The sequence below is a fragment of the Colossoma macropomum genome, unplaced genomic scaffold, assembly GCF_904425465.1.
Source record: "Colossoma macropomum unplaced genomic scaffold, Colossoma_macropomum, whole genome shotgun sequence".
In the NCBI taxonomy this organism is placed as follows: Eukaryota; Metazoa; Chordata; class Actinopteri; order Characiformes; family Serrasalmidae; genus Colossoma; species Colossoma macropomum.
Window position 1 is genome coordinate 306,507 of NW_023494816.1, and position 17,491 is coordinate 323,997.

Here is a 17,491-nt window from a genome sequence, read left to right on the forward strand (position 1 = left end):
ATTAATAATAAGCTGAGTGGTCTTTAGCTCAGAGGACACAGTGTCCATGATTTCCAAAAAGAATTTCAAATGTTAATTCGTCGGAATGCAGGACACTTTTTCACTTCTCCTCAGTCCATTTTAAATGAGCTCAGGCCCAGAGAAGGCGGCTGTGTTTCTGGATCCTGTTCATATTTGGTTTCTTCTTTGCATTTTAGAGTTATAACTTGCATTTGTGGATGCAGTGATGAACTGTTTTTTAGATAGTGGTTTTCAGAAGTGTTTCTGAGCCCATGCAGTTGTAACAGGTTTTATTTTTTTTCATTACGTTTCCCTCAAAAAATCTTTATGCCTTCTCCGTTTGCCTTAGCCATTTCTCACTATTTTTCTGTCTTATACATCCAGGTATGATCTTAGTCGCTTCCATTCCATGCTTTCATTTTATTCATTTGTTCTTATGTTTTGGAGGTGTTTTGTATGAAAAATATACATAAAATGCTGGAAACGACAGGGATCTCAGAAAGGTATTTTTGGATAAGTTATATGGCTAGTGAGTAATATTATATAAGTTCATGTGTCCTTCTATTGTATTCCGAGCATGTAGCGAATTGATATATACACATGTGTGTATGTACATGCTTACTATTTTCATATATAAAAACGTATGATCGTAGCAACATTCATACATGTTCAATTTTTTTTTTGTATAATATGGTAAATACCATACCTATTGTGAGAGTGATTATTTTTCTGTTTCTTTGTCTTTTATTTTAATTCTGTCTTCCTTCTTCATGTGTTATATGAGAGAAACCTGAATTGTCAGTGGACAAGATAGTAATTAATTAATCTTAAGAATTTTTTTGGTTATATCAGTCTGGTTAGAGCATTGCTGGAGAGACAGAGGCTAATGCAAGCCGACACGAGGCTGGGAGCCATTTCTCACTATTTTTCTGTCTTATACATCCAGAGCACTCTTGAAATAAATGGTCCCCAGAGTTGGTACCAGCATCCAAGCCTCCTGAGTATTTTTCTTCACACAACGCAACGCAGAGTAAGAGTGGCTGTGTCCTCCTCACACAAGCCAATGCGGAGAGGACCAGCTACACAGTGACTTTCACTACAGAATCATGTCTGTTTTTGATGCAGTGCCGCCTGAGGGCCCAAAGATCATTGCCAGCAAATACTGGTTTTTGGCCTTGTCCCTTGCATACTGTCATACTGCCCTCTGGCTCTGAGACACACTCGGACTCCAACTCCCAGAATCCTCGGGGAGATCACATGACCCAAGTGACTCCTGAACTTTCCTTACTCTCCAATCAGTGCACCAAAATACTAACTTGATTCACCTGTCTTGTCTGTCATATGACCATGATAGTTTAGTATATAAGCCTGGGCTTTAGCATAGTGTAGTTGTGAAGTATTGTATCTTTCTAGATCTACTGAGTGGTCTTCTGTGTGCATTCTCGTTCCTGTGTATGATCATATTTTGCCTGTTTTTTGACTCTGCCTTTTGTCAGTTTTTGGATTTACTGTCTTTTGTTATGTTTGTCTTTTTGTGTTAGATGTCTTTTTTGGAGTTGACCTACGCCTGTTTATTGACCACGAACCTGGATTGTGATACTAACAGTAAAGCCTCTTTTTCTCCTTTTAACCGCAAGCGTCTGAATCCTTCTGACACATTACACATACAGAGATCTCTCCAGATTCTCTTAATCTTTTAATGTTGTTATGTACTGTAGATGATGAAAAGAAAAAGTTCTTTGCTATTTTATGTTGAGAAACGTTATTCTTGAATTGTTACACTGTTTGATTGTGCAACCTTTCACAGAGTGGTGATCCCCTCCCCATCTTTACTTCTGAAAGACTCAGCCTCTCCCTCTTTTATATCCAGTCATGTTTCTGACCTGTTGCCAATTAACCACCAGGTGTTTTTTAGTATTACACAACTTTACCAGCCTTTTGTTGCCCCATCACAAATTTTTTTGGAATGTGTTGTTGGCAACAAATTCAAAATGGGCATATATTTTTCAAAAAACAATAAAAATTCTCAGTTTCAATATTTAATATGTTCTTTTTTTAAATGATTTGCACATAATTGCATTTTGTTTTTATTTACATTTTGCACAGTATCCCAACTTTTTTGGAAATGGGGTTGTAAAATCACACTGCTGAAATGTACATTAAGATGGAAAAAAGCAGCACGGTTTAAAACCCAAACCATCAAGCATCCTAGCCAAAACATACTGTCACGGCAGGCGTGGAAATGTGTTTTCCCCCTTTATATATCACATCTGTCACTGCTGACCAAGACAACTTTTTTCTGACTTGGGTGACATATTTGGCTTCCTCCATGGGGCATCCTCTACTCTGTGGAAGTACCACTGGTGGGAGGGAAGATTCCTTTTACCCTTTTACTTTACCAATCAAATACCTCTGGGGAGCAGCTGAATTGCCAGTAATGCACTGAGTCAAGATCTAAAATTTTACAAATTTTATTGTCACAATTATGCACAAAAAAATGAATAATACTGAGTCCAATGCAGTTCATGAGGCCCTGAGTCCAGCAGAGAAAAATAAGGTAAAAATTGTCGAAAGTCCCCTCCGACTGCAGCAGCTTCACTCAGTCATGATCCAGGTACTCTATCTGGCAAAACAGAAATGGTGCAGTCAATTATTTCAAAGGGTAAAGCTCAATAAAAAAGGGGGATTAAATAAAAAAGTAAAAGTAGTAATAGTAGTATGAATATAAAGGACACTCAAATTAACCCAATAAAGACAAAATGCTAGACACATACATAGTACTTTGAAGTCCCAATTAAAAGCAATTGCTTGCGGAGCCCCGCTGGTATGGAAGTCCAGAGAGGCCATGAGGTAGTTATAATTTTTTGGATTGTTATCTTAAAATAACAAGTTAATTAATTTGTTATCTCAAAATAACAAAGTTGTTATCTTGAGATAACAATTTTTTTAGAGGTTCTTTTTTTTCCAGCAGTAAAAGGAAGTATCTAATAATGTACATTAAGACATTACTTACACTGTATCTGCCAGCTTTCCTAACATTTAGCTAGCATTTATGTTGCTAGTGCTGTGACATTGTAACCAGTTTCAGCTTTAAACCATTCTGTAATGCGATGGTACAGCAGACGTCCTCTTATCTTAACATGTAGCTTTATGACTTTAATTAAATGTGTTGCATTTCCCCAAAGCAATTTCTCTATTACCACTCCATTATTACACAGTACCTACATAACAATTACACAGAGACTGTCCACTTATTTTAAAGTGTAACTTTAACTTAAACACTACTCTACATGGAAGTTCCTGTGTAGAAGATACACCTGTGTAATTACATTAAGCAAAACTGAAGTTGATACACATGTGTAATTACATAGGCTGTACTTCTTTAATCCATCTGTAACATTGACTAAATCATCATTAGTTACAGTGTTGTTGCATATGTTATTCATGTGTAACTACACAGTTATTAGAGACATTTAATAAAAAGTGGGACCTATATTTCATTCATATGGAAATGATTTACACATTTGAAAAATGTAAATTCAGTGCATCATTTTACAGTTCACAAACTCATAATTTTAAAGTATGGCTGATGTGTGCTGCCTCACTAAGGAAAGACGCGAGCTAAGGGAACATTGATGGGCCATCTGCAGTGGGCCGACATGCATCACATCCTGTACACTAGGCTAAATTATATCCATTGACCAAAGAGTTTAGAACTAAAATCAGCATATGATGATTTTAAGACAGCGAGGTTACTTAAGTTAAAACTCCAAATTAGTTTTTACAGTAAGGCAAAACTGTTTCTACTGCCTGCACACTGTGTGATGTAAACATGGCCATGTGTCCCCGGGTTGGCGTCATGTGTAGACAATTTTACACGTAAGTGTTTATACACAGAGAGTTTTATAACAATTGAGTTCAGTTTAGTTTGACTAGTGTGAACTGTTTTTAGTGCTAGTGGTTTCCAGATAAGAATAGTGTAACTTATAGAGGAATTTTTATAGGACTTATAGAGGGATCTTCTGCAGCATCTGCAGCATATGTCAAGAGCAGCAAACAGTGACTGGAATTTCAGGAAATTAGTCTCTCATTTGGTAACTGATGAAATGGTTCAAGATACTTGTATAATCAGTTTTAGTGTCTTAAGTGATTGTGAAAAACCCCAAGATACCGGGATCAGCTGCAGTGTGTATCAATGTTTTTATTATTTAAAATATGGTGGTTTTGCTAAACTGATGGACTGCTGAAACAAAACTATATAAATGTCTCTTAAAACAAAATCCTTTAGGCCAACTTGAAATTTGTCTTTAAGCTGTATATTTTAGTTCCAGGGTTCCCAATTCCAGTTTTCATGACCTCTCACTGTGAACATTCTGTGCTTTGTCTCATCAAGCCCAGCTAATTAAACTCTTTACACAATTAGCCAGCTACTTGTGGGCTGGGTCAGGTATGTACTGTAGTGAAAACAAAAAACATGCAGAGCATAGGGTCACCAGAACGGGTAACCCCTGTTCTAGGTCACATTCTATACATTTTACATTCTGTATGTACATGGTGTCAGAGTGCCATCTAGTGGGCTTAGGAAAAATTCATCATAGTATCATAAAACCCCTTATGTGATTTGGTCACTCATCATAGCCAAACCTTTTACAGTAATGTATATCCATATATTTCACTTCATTGTCACATGTTTGCAGAGGAAAAAATTGCATTTAGCTATGTTTCAATAGCTTACATTGTCTATTTGCAGCCTCTTCAAGCAGTCATCGGGAACACCCCGTTTCTTTAATGCTGGAACGAAGTCATCCATATCTGCAAAAGCATTGCATGACAGTATTTAACGTTAGATTTTTAAATGAATACAATTTTAATTCAACTGAAACAAACATGGGGCTCAATTCTACTTTAGCCATATATAAAATAGGTTAGTTATCATAAGGCTGAATTTGGCTTCTTTTTCACCAGCTTCTTGTTCAAATTTTCCCTTTCCACCTTGAATGGTGTAGCAGTGGGACTGAAATACTGAATTAGCAGTATTTATCACAAACAACTATACTAACCATCAACGAATGCAGCTGAGCAGGGTCATAAAGTTTGTGCTGAACAATTTTGAAAGTGCTTATGTGACTTTAGACTTACAGTGCTTGTGTAACTAAGTGTTGGAGATTAGAAAGGAATTTGTATTAGTTTCTCTTCAAGGATAAAAGTTGTTTCACTGTTTTGGGGGCTAAATCTGCTCTGATCACTAGCCCAAAACATTTGGGGTGGCATGGGGTGTGGTGGGGCCATTTTCAGTCTTCTGTTACACAAACCAAAGCAGTCACATGTTTCATCAGTTATGTGATTCTCTGAAAGTAATACACACCTCAATATGGAGCTTAGTTTGGATTACGTCTATGTACTCAAATCACATCTGGAAGCCTCGGTTTCAAATGTAACATGACTTATGAGCAGTTTTTACAGGCCTCATATTAGTGCTTGTATTAGTTCTTTACCAACTGACACACTCTCATTAAGCGACATTCATCTACTGAACAACAACGGAAGGAGCGTTAGTGGTCAGCTTGAATGTGGTTAGAATGTTGTTGTCTTCTCACATCCTGTTCTTCCTGTCTTCACTGAATTAGGCTTTCATTCTTTAATGGCATCAACATTCAAATGTACAAAAAAGTTTTTTTTCTCACTAAATCAGATTTTTTTGTTTGGCTGCTCACAATATCTTTTAAAGGTGATTTATATGCGACATTAGTCTGAACAGATCACGCTCCTGAACTGACCCACATGCGCAAAAGGACAATGCTTCACGTGGCGCGTGAGAAGTGTTTGGCTGCAGACACGCACTCTCAGCCTGACATGCACCACGAGCCTATTGATGACGTCAGTTTTTATTTCCTCAGGTTTTATGAGGAAAAACAGTGAACCATGAACTGTTGGGCAGCAAGAGTTACACTGAACATATATTAACGTTGTGATACTGATAATAAGGTAATTAAAAATGCCACCAATAAAACCTACCATGACAATAAGACATGAATGTCTGGTTCATTCGCAGAAAAAACAAACAGGCTACTGAAACTCATAAAAGCCATGCTGAAGACCATTAGAACCATTATGGTTTTGCTTCCTAACAGGAATTGGATTGAAGGTTGCCATTAGAGACTATTAGGAAACTATCAAATGTAACTGGAATCAGTCCCAGAACACCTAATTAAATGATTTGAATCATTTACACTGTGATATCAACCAATCAGGAAAACACAGAATACCTTTAGCGACTGCTGAAAACCACCCAACAGACACTTTTAATGGGTTCTAAAACTTTTTTCAACAGGGAGGTACATTAAACAGAATTCTCTAGCTGTGTTATGGATGAAAAATGGATTAAGTGATGATGTCGCTAAGCAGAAGCAGCCAAATGTTGAAGTGCCGTTGGGCTGCTTCTGCCGTTGTGGCAGAGAGTGCATGTGCACGTGACATCATTGGGCTGAGAGTGCATGTCTGTAGCCAGACTCTACTTTATCATGCTCATTCAGAGGTAAACAATCATGGCTGCCAACGAATGCCAGTCCGCTTCCGGAGGGTTCAGTTTCTTATTCTTCGCAGCTTTCTTATTACAGGAAGATTTCACATGGTATTCTTTGATAAGGTGACAAAAAGGGGTCTACTCTTTTGCACCTCACATTTATGAATATAATACTTTGCCAGCAAAATAAGTAGATTATATGAAATATTTATTTTACAAATCATTTTGGTAATTTTCTAAGCCCAAATAAAACATTTTCAAAATAAAGTTCAGATTTGTTATAAATAAAATCCAAGATAAAGCTACAAATATTTTGCCAAAGCCTTTAAGTTTGGTCACAAAGCCAAAATAGATGAAAAAGAGTTTCTGGGTATAGGCCACAAAAGTATATCTTGTATCAAAGGATACCTTAAATCTTGGGGGATTTTACTGGATAAATTTGGTGAAAATGACTTGTCTGTAGACCACTTGTCCTAAACCTTGGTCCTGGAGGGCTACTTTGCTGTAGAGTCTAGTTCCAACCACAGTTATGTTTATGTGAAAGGGTTATGTTTAGTTTAGCCCTGATGTCACATCCCGTGTATCATCAAAACAGGGCTCAGCTCACACTTTGTCTAGCAGAAACCACACACATCAGTTCAGTATGTTGGTGTAAATGTTTAACAGATCAAAATGAAGCGCTCATGCTTTAACTCTTCATATATTTATAGGTTCAATTTATACAGATTAAATCAAATCCTAGACTAAAAAGAATTTACAATAGATATTTACTGTTAGTACTGCAATTTAGTCTGAGACTAAATCCACAAAGTTTATTTTCCCTACAATACACAAAATATGAAGTTAAACTGTTTTCTGTAAATATTAATGACCAAAAGTACATGAGATTCACATTGTGGTTACAAAATCATATGGACTTTTTTCTTATCAAACAGCGTACAAACAGCACTAATCTAGTTATTGTCCTGAGCTTTGTGACTGAAGCAGTTAGAGGCAGAAGATCTTAAAATAATCGTGTTAGCTGTACACTCATCTTTATCACATAGCTTTTTATTGATGTGGCAGTCATAGAAGTAGAAAGCTGCTGTTGTCAGAATAAACTCCGCATACATGTTTGGTAAAAGACATAATGGTCAGAACCCCAACACTACAAAATACATAAAGGGGACAGTCAACTTTCAATTAAACAGTACAAACTAATAATAAGTAAAGGAAATATCAGAGACTCAAAAAGATGTACATGTTTTTCTTCACAAGCACTTAGGTACAAAATTCTGGCAGTTATTTCGATTGACTTCATATTTACAGCACACTTCCAATGGTACACTTCATGTTCACAGTGCACTTTCAATGATGGGCTTCATGTTCTCCAGCGGGTTTTGCAGGTGCACTTTGTGTCCTGTAGAGATCGAAAAAGGGTCCAGTACATGGCCAGTGTTCAAACTTTGGTCTAGCACATACATACATACATACATACATCATCTAAACCGCTTATCCTTCTGGGTTTCGGTGGGGTGCTGGAGCCTATCCCAGCTGTCATTGGGCAGAAACCATTGTATCCTGGTTAAGCAAAGTGTCGGCTGAGTGTTGGTTCCAGTCAAACAAATCATAAGGTTGATTATTTGGGTTTTATATCCAAAATAAAATGGCATTTTATGGATGGTCCTGGTGAGTCATGTTTAAGGAATTTCAAATTGTCCTTGCAGATCTTGGCATGAGTATCCTTCTGAAATGATGAAATTCAGGTCTAATGAACTTTCTGCTGTTATCAGATGGGCTGATCCACAAAATGGTACTAGAAAAAATAAAAAATGGTTGATCCAAAATGTGTAATCTGGTTGTGATAAACTGAATCCTGTTAATGTGGCATTTCCAATAGACATTGATGAAAACTGTGTTCATGGATCATAATTTTGGTCCTGAACAGAACTGCAAAGTTGTTTATTTCATGCTGCTGTAAATCACTTCATCAAGTGTGGAAACTGCAGACCTGCAACAACAGATCAAACACAATGTGATTTAAACTTCTCTTCTGTTACAGTGGACAAAATAACTCACTTAGACCGTTTGATAAGGTCAGTTTCTCTCACCTGTTGGTAACACCGCTACGAGTAAATCTTACACTAGCATACTGAATGTTGTCTCCTTCCGTGTTCTCTACCACTTTATCACGGCGGTGCTGGACGCTGGCGTACTGAACCTCCTCATCAGTACCAAAGGCAGAAGCTGTCACTGCAGAGCTCTCAGCATTCCTGGGGTTTCTGACTCTCAGAGGTACAACACTGGCATAGGGAACATCATCCTGATTGGACGGATCTGGATCAGGTGCTGTATCACTGGCTGTTGATCTCACTGCCACATCATTGTGGTGATTTCTCTGCAGTCAGAAATAATGACACATGACAAATCAGCAACTAACGCACCTACTTTCTCTTTTTCTCTCAACACCAAACCAGAGATTGGTATAACTGATATATTTGCTTTTCAGCAATGTGATCAAGTGTATGCAATAATGAGAAGATATTCATAGTGATTATACATTCAGTCCTAAATAGTTGCTTCTGTTTTTAAAAATGTCAAAATATAAAATCACAAAGCAAACACTACAGGAAACATTATGCAAAACTGGTATTGTGTTTTGGTTGCCTTGCCTGTCTTTGTTTTGATGCATTAGCTGCATCTCCTTGTTTCTTTTTCCTGAAATATAATATCAATTATAATATTAATAATGTCAGAATTGGCTTCAAAGATGAAACAGTAGGTAAAATCTACATTAACTGTTTATTTTTCCAGTCAGATCAGACAAGATACACATACATACCTCACATACAAAACAGCAGTGATGACAAATAAACATCCACATCCAGCAACGACCCCAGCAACAGCAAACAGAACAACACTCTTAACCGCTGTGTGCAGAGAAATGTGGAAGTCAGTTTTAAAATAAACACGTTTAACGTTATGTGTTTTGAAGTGTTATAAAGGTTTTTGGGGTTAATTAACATTCTTCTATAAATATTACCTTGTACACTGACTTTCAGTGCAGCTGATTTCTGAGATCCATATTCATTCTGAGCCACACAGTAGTAGGACCCTCTCGGTTGAACGCTGTAACTGTGTCCAGATCCTACAGGTGAGCTTCCACCTTCTTTAAACCAGGTGTAGTTCTGCACAGGTGGGTTTGCATCACTGCTGCAGGTCAGATTCACTGAACTGCCCTCCACTATTTCACCAGAGGGACTGATGGACACTGAGACGCTCTTTGGGCCATCTAGACGTAGAAGGACACATTACACTTGCGGTCTCTTTTCTGTTTGAATAAGCAAGCAATAAATGTCCTGCAGAACTACTTCTAAAACTAATGTTTTATTGCAGATGCTCATAAATTAACTGCAGCATATGAAGATCACTGTTGTGTGTATATATATATATATATATATATATATATATATATATATATATCATGCTTATTAGCCTAGTGAGATTTGTAGTTATTAGATTTGTTATTTATAGTTGCTGTGATGTTCATTATTTAACGGTTTGGTGGGTTCATTTACTGAATGTAGCTTGAAGTATCAATTTCTTTTGTTTGTAAAGTTGATTATTGCTATAATTTTCATTGTGTAAGTCACATTTTGGCCCAATCCCATTTCACCCCTCGCCCCACCACTTAGCCCTTAGCCCTCTGTTTTGCACGTTCACGTCCAGGGTTAGGGTGTCCCAATTTTTGTTGAGATAGAGGGGCAGGGCGAAGTGTTAGGAATACATGACCCACCAAACAGAGGTTTTTCAGAGGGACACTCCAAACGGAGTGTTATCAGAAAAAAAGAAAAACTGGCAAGATGGCTGCGCGAGCGACTAAAGAAACCCACAAATGTGAGAATTTTCTGTGTTAAAAAAATTACGATAACCAGTGTATTATCTTAGTTTAATGTCATTTCAATGTATTATGGTTGTTTTCTTCATAACAAGCATAAAAACATCGCTAATAGCATTCTAATGTCTCAGCAGCTAGCTAGCTAAATTTCCCATTCCACCTTAAAAAGGCAGTTCTGATGCCTGAAGCGCCAGAATGTAACTGCTGCACCATTTAAGGTGAAACGGGAAAATTCGAACAAGAACCTGGTGAATAGCTTCAGCTTCGTATAACCAATGAATTAGCGGTGGGCGATAATAAATAATTGTCTTATACCCCTCTTTAAAGGCATATGATGCCCTAAATGTAACTAAAGCCCAGCAGTGAGGTTGCTGAACTTTACCCTTCTCTGCTGTCACTGAAGATGAGCCAGGTCGCCTACAGAGCAGCACTAGTAGCCTGTTAATGAAGCAATGTTTTATTTGAGGGCTGTCCCATTTCGTAGGGCAATATTTTAACCACAACCCCTTGTAACTGTTCCAAGGGGTTAGTGTGACACTCGAAAACAAGGGTAGGGGTAAAAAGAAGAAATGGGATTGGGCCTTTAAGTTCCCTCCAGCCCTCCAGGCTGGATTATGAAGTTTCCACTGTTCTCCTGTTCTCTGTAAGTATGTATTCTGTTTAATCACCCTGGAGTTTTCTCACTGTCTGTCAAAATGTAGTTCTGGTGTGTTGTTAATGATAATGCATGGTGTTTGTTTGTGACACGAAAGTTAACAGAACCAAACAGCTAGTCACGTGTCCCTTGTTGTAACATGTTGTAACATCAAATGGGCACAGCTCCTATAATGTTTGACAGTGGCCTCTTTTTCACTGCAGGGGAACAACGTAGCTATTCACTGATTGGTTCTAGGTTAATGTTGGTATTGTGTCACTGCATCCTGCTGTGTTATTTCAAACCCAAAATCAATCAAATAAGATCAGTTCGCTCACACGGAGGGCAAATAAATGAAAGCAGTGCACGATTTTAAACCCACCATTTAATAACGTCAAAGCTTCAATCTAACACCAATTTTTAAATATTAAATGGCACTGAAAACCAGGAGAGAGCAACTGGTAAGTGTTAGCTTAGCTAGCATGCTGCCAATAGAACAGGTTTGATTCTGACTAACAAAAGCTGAACTGATACAAATTTTGATGATAATGACTCAGGTCGAAGCAAAATGGAGTGGCCGATGTTAGAGGGACAGAAAGACAAAATAAAACCTGTTCCATGGTGTCTGGAACTGGTGCCTCCTAGCCAAGTTAATGCTAGCTGGCTCCTCTCTGCTTGTTAATGTAGCATAACTGAAGAGATGCACAGCCACAGTGCAGGTTCGATTCGACTCACTGCTCTGCTATCCCAAGTACAGATGATTAAAACTTACAACACTGAGAGCAAAGTCAACTCATTGGCGGTGGAGTCGCAGAAAGCCAAAATCTGACCTGTTCTGTAGTGCTCTAAGATGTAGCCTGCTAGGCTAAGCTAACACGAATGCATGGTGCCTCCCACTGCAGTAAACACCCGTTTAGAGAATAAACACTCATATATATGAGAGCACAAATTCGAATCACTGGTGTTGAAGTGACAGAAAAATAAAAATTATAATTGTTCTGTGGTGCTTTGAGCTGCACCCTGCCAGGCAACGCTAATGTTAATGTAACCAGTTATCCGGCTACAGGTGAAACTCACCGCAGTACAGGCTGTTTCAGTAACTGTTGCTCAAATAACACCCGTTTAGAGGATAAAGAATCTGAGAGCACGCCGAGAGACTAGAGTTGGAGTGACAGACAAAATCAAATGTGTTTCATGATGAGTGGTGTGTGTATGTGGCTATTAGCCTGTTAGCAGTTTCACTCATTTGTGTAGTTTTCTTGGTTCTGATTTAGCACAACGGATGCAAAATAAACCGTAACTGGTCTCATGAGTCCAGACCAGAGACCAGAGAGGAACGGCCCAGTACAGCCCTGAAAACCATTTAGCTCGATAGTGGAAATGCGGCCGTTTTTTACAGTGGTCATTTGTTTTTACCAGGTAAGACAGTAAGAACAGGAGAACAGCACATACTTTGTTTGTTCTATGTATTTACAGAGCAAGAACAGGAGAACAGTGGAAACTTCATAATCCAGCCCTCTCCCTGTTGTTTCTGTACTTACAGAGTAAGAATGGGAGAACAGCACTTACCTTGTGGTTTCTGTAAATCTTTGCATGCCTTATTATTGCGTATTGTGTAATAATGATTCTAGTATGTATAATATTACATTACTATATTATGTTTTTTGTCCTCCAATGATAACCCAAGCCTTATAAAGCTGAGCACTTGAGAATTTTTCTTTCTACTCTGACCTGCCTGTAATGAGTTACAAATACATGGTAAATGTTGCTAAGTTACACTGTAGATCCCCAATTGTTCATTTTCTTCTGCTGTACCTACATTTAATTACTTGTAGAAACTGGTAAGTATTTTATATGTACTGATTCATACGGAGAAGTTACGCTGCAAGTTCTGGGAAATTACACTCAGGCTGTATTATAAAGCTTTACCACAACAGTTTAACTGTTAAAGGCTGTATGGTTCCTGTGTCAGAATTTCATTACAGCCTTAGAGATTTCTATATTTATTGCATTTACTTATTGATACATTGCTTTACAAAGAAAGAAAAGAGATGATACATCAGCTTTAGATTCAATTCTACCACAAACAGTTCAGCATGAACCCTCAGCTGTGTTTGTTTTCTGAGACTGAATGAATGAATCTGTACTTACATCTGACATTCAGAGTGACCTCAGGAGAGTTCAGACCCAGTACAGCACAGCGATACCTGCCTGCATCCTCCCTGCTGACCAGCTGCAGGTGGAGTTGGTCAGTACTGGAGGATAAAGGATGTCCATTTCTGTACCAGGTGAATGTTGGTCTGACTGTCAGACTGCAGGTGGTTTTACATGTGAGAGTAACGTTATCTCCCTCTATCACTCTCTCAGGAACCTCCACCTGGAGATCTGAGAACAAGAGAAAAACTCATACCGTGGAGACTCACACTAGCTTAGTGAATGAATGAATCACTGGTGTCTTAAATATTGCTACACAAACGTTGCATTTAAATTGAACTTTCAGTAAATGTTAATTTATATCTATATTTCCTCTAATTGATCAGATGAATGGCCAGGCTTAGTGTTAGCGCAGGACAGCAGCTCTTTCCCCTTCTCACAACAGCATTATCAGTGTTGAAGGCAGCACAAGCCTCATCTGAACTGTATGATAACTGCTACGACAGTTAATGATCTACTGCTAATACAGTGCTGTTAAACACCTCAGTGTGCTGATCAACTCAGTGTACAGTGTCTTATTTCTGCTGATGGATCTTACCTGTGACCGAAAGATCAACTCCACCTTCACCTTGATACTTTCCTCCAGGTTGGTCTGTTATAAATGTGAAGTAGTATTTACTTTGATCATTTTCGCTCACATTCCTCAGCTTGAGAGCGCAGTCCTGTTGTTCATCTCCGAGGTACTGAACTCTGCCTCTGTACTCTGGATCATCTGACAGATCAGGAGGTTCTAACACAGATGTAACCAGCTCTTTGGTCCAGAAAGCTTTTTGGACTGAGTGATTATTTGGAGGTGTGTAAGTGCACTCTATGGTCACTGCAGAACCCTTTAGAGCACAGAAAGATTTAGAGTTGTAATTCACAGCCCACCCATTCTGAGCAACAACTCCTGCAATACAAAATACAGAAATGTGTAAATTATTACTGTTTGGGTCTCAGTCAGTAAAAATACTGCATAAAGTTTCCACTTCAGCTCATTTCTAAGACTGTTCATTTCAGCTGAGTTTGAATAATCAGCTGTCATAAATTGAGTTTATTTGGAGATAAAAATGAGAAGCCACAGCTCTGACCTACCTGAGGTAAATAGCAGAAGCACCAGAGAAGCAGTAAAAGCCATTCTGAGTAAAACCTGTATAAATGAAACCTGTATGATTATATACAACAAAATACTGTTTATTTATTTCATAAATGCTGTTTCAAGGGTCATAAATAACCAACAAATTTTGGCCAAATCGCTTTACAAGTACAGACAAAGAACTCTAAGTTACTTCACTGTCCATTAGAAGCCTTTCATTTATGGAGCAGTTTTTCACAGGCTTCACATTAGTAATATGGACTGGTTATGTAGTGTTCTGCCAATTTACAGTAAATTAAATGTCTTGGTCTCATCTCAGTTCCAACATTATTTGGACTTTGTCTTGTCTCAGTCTCAGGATAAGGTGGACAAGTAAATTGTTCTTGCGATCAGCTGAGTGCCATGGTAGAAAACATTCAGTTTTCAGCCTGAGCTTACTGGAAACCCAACTTTTTCTACCATTCCTGAATATCAACAAAACCTTTAAACAGAATAAAACTTTTCTATACACATTTAAATAAAATCTGTTTTCTGCTGGTTGAGGATCTCACCTGAATCTTCCATGATGGTTTACAATTTTTGTCAGTAACTTAAACGTCATTGTACATACAGAAACCATATTTTCAAAACAGCTACAACATGGTACTAAACAGGAGCTTGCTGACCACCACCACAAAACTCTAAACACATGAAACAAAAATTTCCCTCAGACACTACAACAGACTTTTATAGATTTCATCCTAAATACTTAAAAGAAATACATTTACTCATTTCTTCTTTTTTTCTGTGCTCTTGAAAGAAAGATTTTCACAAATTTGTATTACAGAAGCAAATCTTAAGAATCTTATCTCACACCACCTTATCTCAAGTTAGGAAATCTTAAACTACTCGATTGAAGTTGACAATCAACTGTCATGTCTGTTACCTAGCAACCGACCATACACACACAGCTGAAACAATCATCAAAACACTGAAGTTAATTAGCCCGACAGCTAACGTTAGCTACCGTTACTGATGTGAAAAGTCAAACAGAACTAAATATTGTGTCAGCGCTTCGTGCTGTTTATCAGAGTGAAGATGCTCCTCAGTTTCAGTTTCCCAAATGCTTTGGCTGACGGTGCTAACATTATTCCTCCTAATAAACAGACACATGTTCAGCTCTGTCTCCTCATTATTCACCACCATCACTGTAATATTGTATCTGATGAGTTTTTATCAACATTAAGACTTTTGAAGCTAATAAGAGGGGACGGTGGAGATAAAAAAAACTCATAAGTCAAAGCCCTGTTTTCAGTGTAGATAAATATAACGTCATTTTGCTAGTTATAGTGAACTGTGCTGCCTGTCACTGCATAAAACAATAAAAACCGTGGTTAAACAGAAGTTAAGACCATCTGGGGTCTTAAAGTTTGGACAGAATTTAGGAAATTTTGTCTAGTTAGGATATTTCTGTAATACTGTTTTCCTGTCTGGAGTTAATGGATAAGATTACAAAATTAAGAACTGTTGTTCTGGAACAGCTTCTAACTGAAGTTGTCATGGTGACAAAACAGGTAAGATTTCAGAGTTAAGAAGTTTCTGTAATATGGCCCCAGATCATCAATCATGGCTTGTCCATGATAGAATGTGGAAGAACGATCCAACTCGTTGACACACTGTAGAGTTCATTGTACAAATTTTTAAAAACCCTCAATAGGAAATTCTATCATCTCTTCTATCGAATGTTTCTAAATATCTCAGCTCAATCTTTTTCTGGTGGATGCTGGTACAGTAGATTGCCTGAGACACCCTGGGGGCTGTGTCCCCCTCCCCACCCCACCACTTGTGGTGGCTGCAGGCTGTAGCATCTTACTCTCAGGAGTAATGATGTGGTCACATATTTGCGGTAGACAGACAATGGCAAACTGGATGTTCCATTTTCAGAATTTGCAGCGGTAAGTGGAACTCCATCAAGAGTTTAATTTTCCCAACTTTTGCTGTTGAGCACAGCAATGAAATAAACTGGATGTTATTTTTTTAGGAGACATAGATGCCAAACATCACGTTGTTGAATTTCAGATGAGTAGTATTCAACAAAAACAAAAGTGTACAGAGCGTCCCCTGCCTTTCTCCACCTTATATAAACAAACAATCTACACTCCTAAAGCTCTTCTCTGATAGTCATCCATTTTGCCAGTACCACAATCACCATGCCAACATTTGTGTGGCTTCATGCCGCCATCAGCCATGTACAGCTACGAGGTGCAGAAGGAAGGTTTTGAACGCATGTGAACACAGCATAACTGTAAACTATAAACATTACTAGTTTACTGCTTTAACTGCTGCTTGTAACAGGCTGGGGGGGACATCTTCAGCACCAAGGGTGGTGCACAAACTAGTTTCACTCTTGTTTGCTCTTTATTAAATACTTCATGAAAGAATGTTATAAAGTTTGCATTCATTAGAACTGCTTAGTCCTTTGTGTGTAGCTCATGGTGGTCAGTCTAGTGAGTGGCTGTGATGTGAGATGCAGTATACCAAAGGTCAGGAACCTAAATGTTAAGAAGAGCCATTTTGTCCTTTTAACAAAAATCAACCCACTTTGGGAGCCACAACATTTCATGACCATTTTACCATCTTGGCAGTAAATATGTCTCAGACTTACTTTGCTCTGCTTTAAGCTTTAGCTCAGGTATAGCTTTTTCTCACATCTCCAGCAGGAAACTTTTTCTCAAAAGTGAAAAAGTTTCTTGTAAAATGTCTCTCAACATTCAAGTTTTTACGGGGCTAAAGTCAGCTTCTCGTCCCACTTTAAATGGTACCTGAAACGCCACAATGTAACTGCTGCACCATTTAAGGTGGAAAAATTTGAACAAGAAGCTGATGAATGAAAAGCTGACTTCAGCTTTATGACTTTTTAGTGTTTGACACTATCTTGTTGCAGATTAAGCATTTCAGGAAACCAGCTGGAGTGGTTATAAATGCAAATAAGTCCATTCATCTCCAAATTATCAATATTCATCTTAAATCTCTCTCTTTGTCTTTTCGTTAGCTGCTAGCTAGGCGAGATTGTCGTCTATGTTGCTATGGTGACCAGCAGTCTGCATGCCAATCTTCACGGTTAAACTCCAGCATTTAAGACCATTTATTGTTAAAACTGTGTTAGAATGATCAGCAGAGTTTTATTTT

The 17,491-nt window shown here is 38.1% G+C and overlaps 1 protein-coding gene across 1 annotated transcript; it reads right to left on the reverse strand.

The window, feature by feature from the left end:
• Positions 1-8,464: 8,464 nt before the first annotated feature.
• LOC118800107 (sialoadhesin-like) lies at positions 8,465-14,887 on the reverse strand. Its single transcript, XM_036560252.1, has 6 exons — positions 14,875-14,887; positions 13,787-14,137; positions 13,186-13,419; positions 9,559-9,794; positions 8,614-8,900; positions 8,465-8,513 (listed from the first exon to the last, which is right to left on the reverse strand). The coding sequence occupies exons 1-6, from the start codon at positions 14,885-14,887 to the stop codon at positions 8,465-8,467; spliced, it is 1,170 nt and encodes a 389-aa protein (XP_036416145.1).
• Positions 14,888-17,491: the final 2,604 nt, after the last annotated feature.

Bases quoted from the DNA above. Each gene is read 5' to 3' on its own strand.
- LOC118800107 (XM_036560252.1), bottom strand. The intron at 9,795-13,185 runs GTAAGTACAGAT...TTCTACGTCTAG, and splicing joins GGTCACTCTGAATGTCAGAT to ATGGCCCAAAGAGCGTCTCA. The intron at 8,514-8,613 runs GTGAGAGAAACT...CTGTTGTTGCAG, and splicing joins CGTAGCGGTGTTACCAACAG to GTCTGCAGTTTCCACACTTG.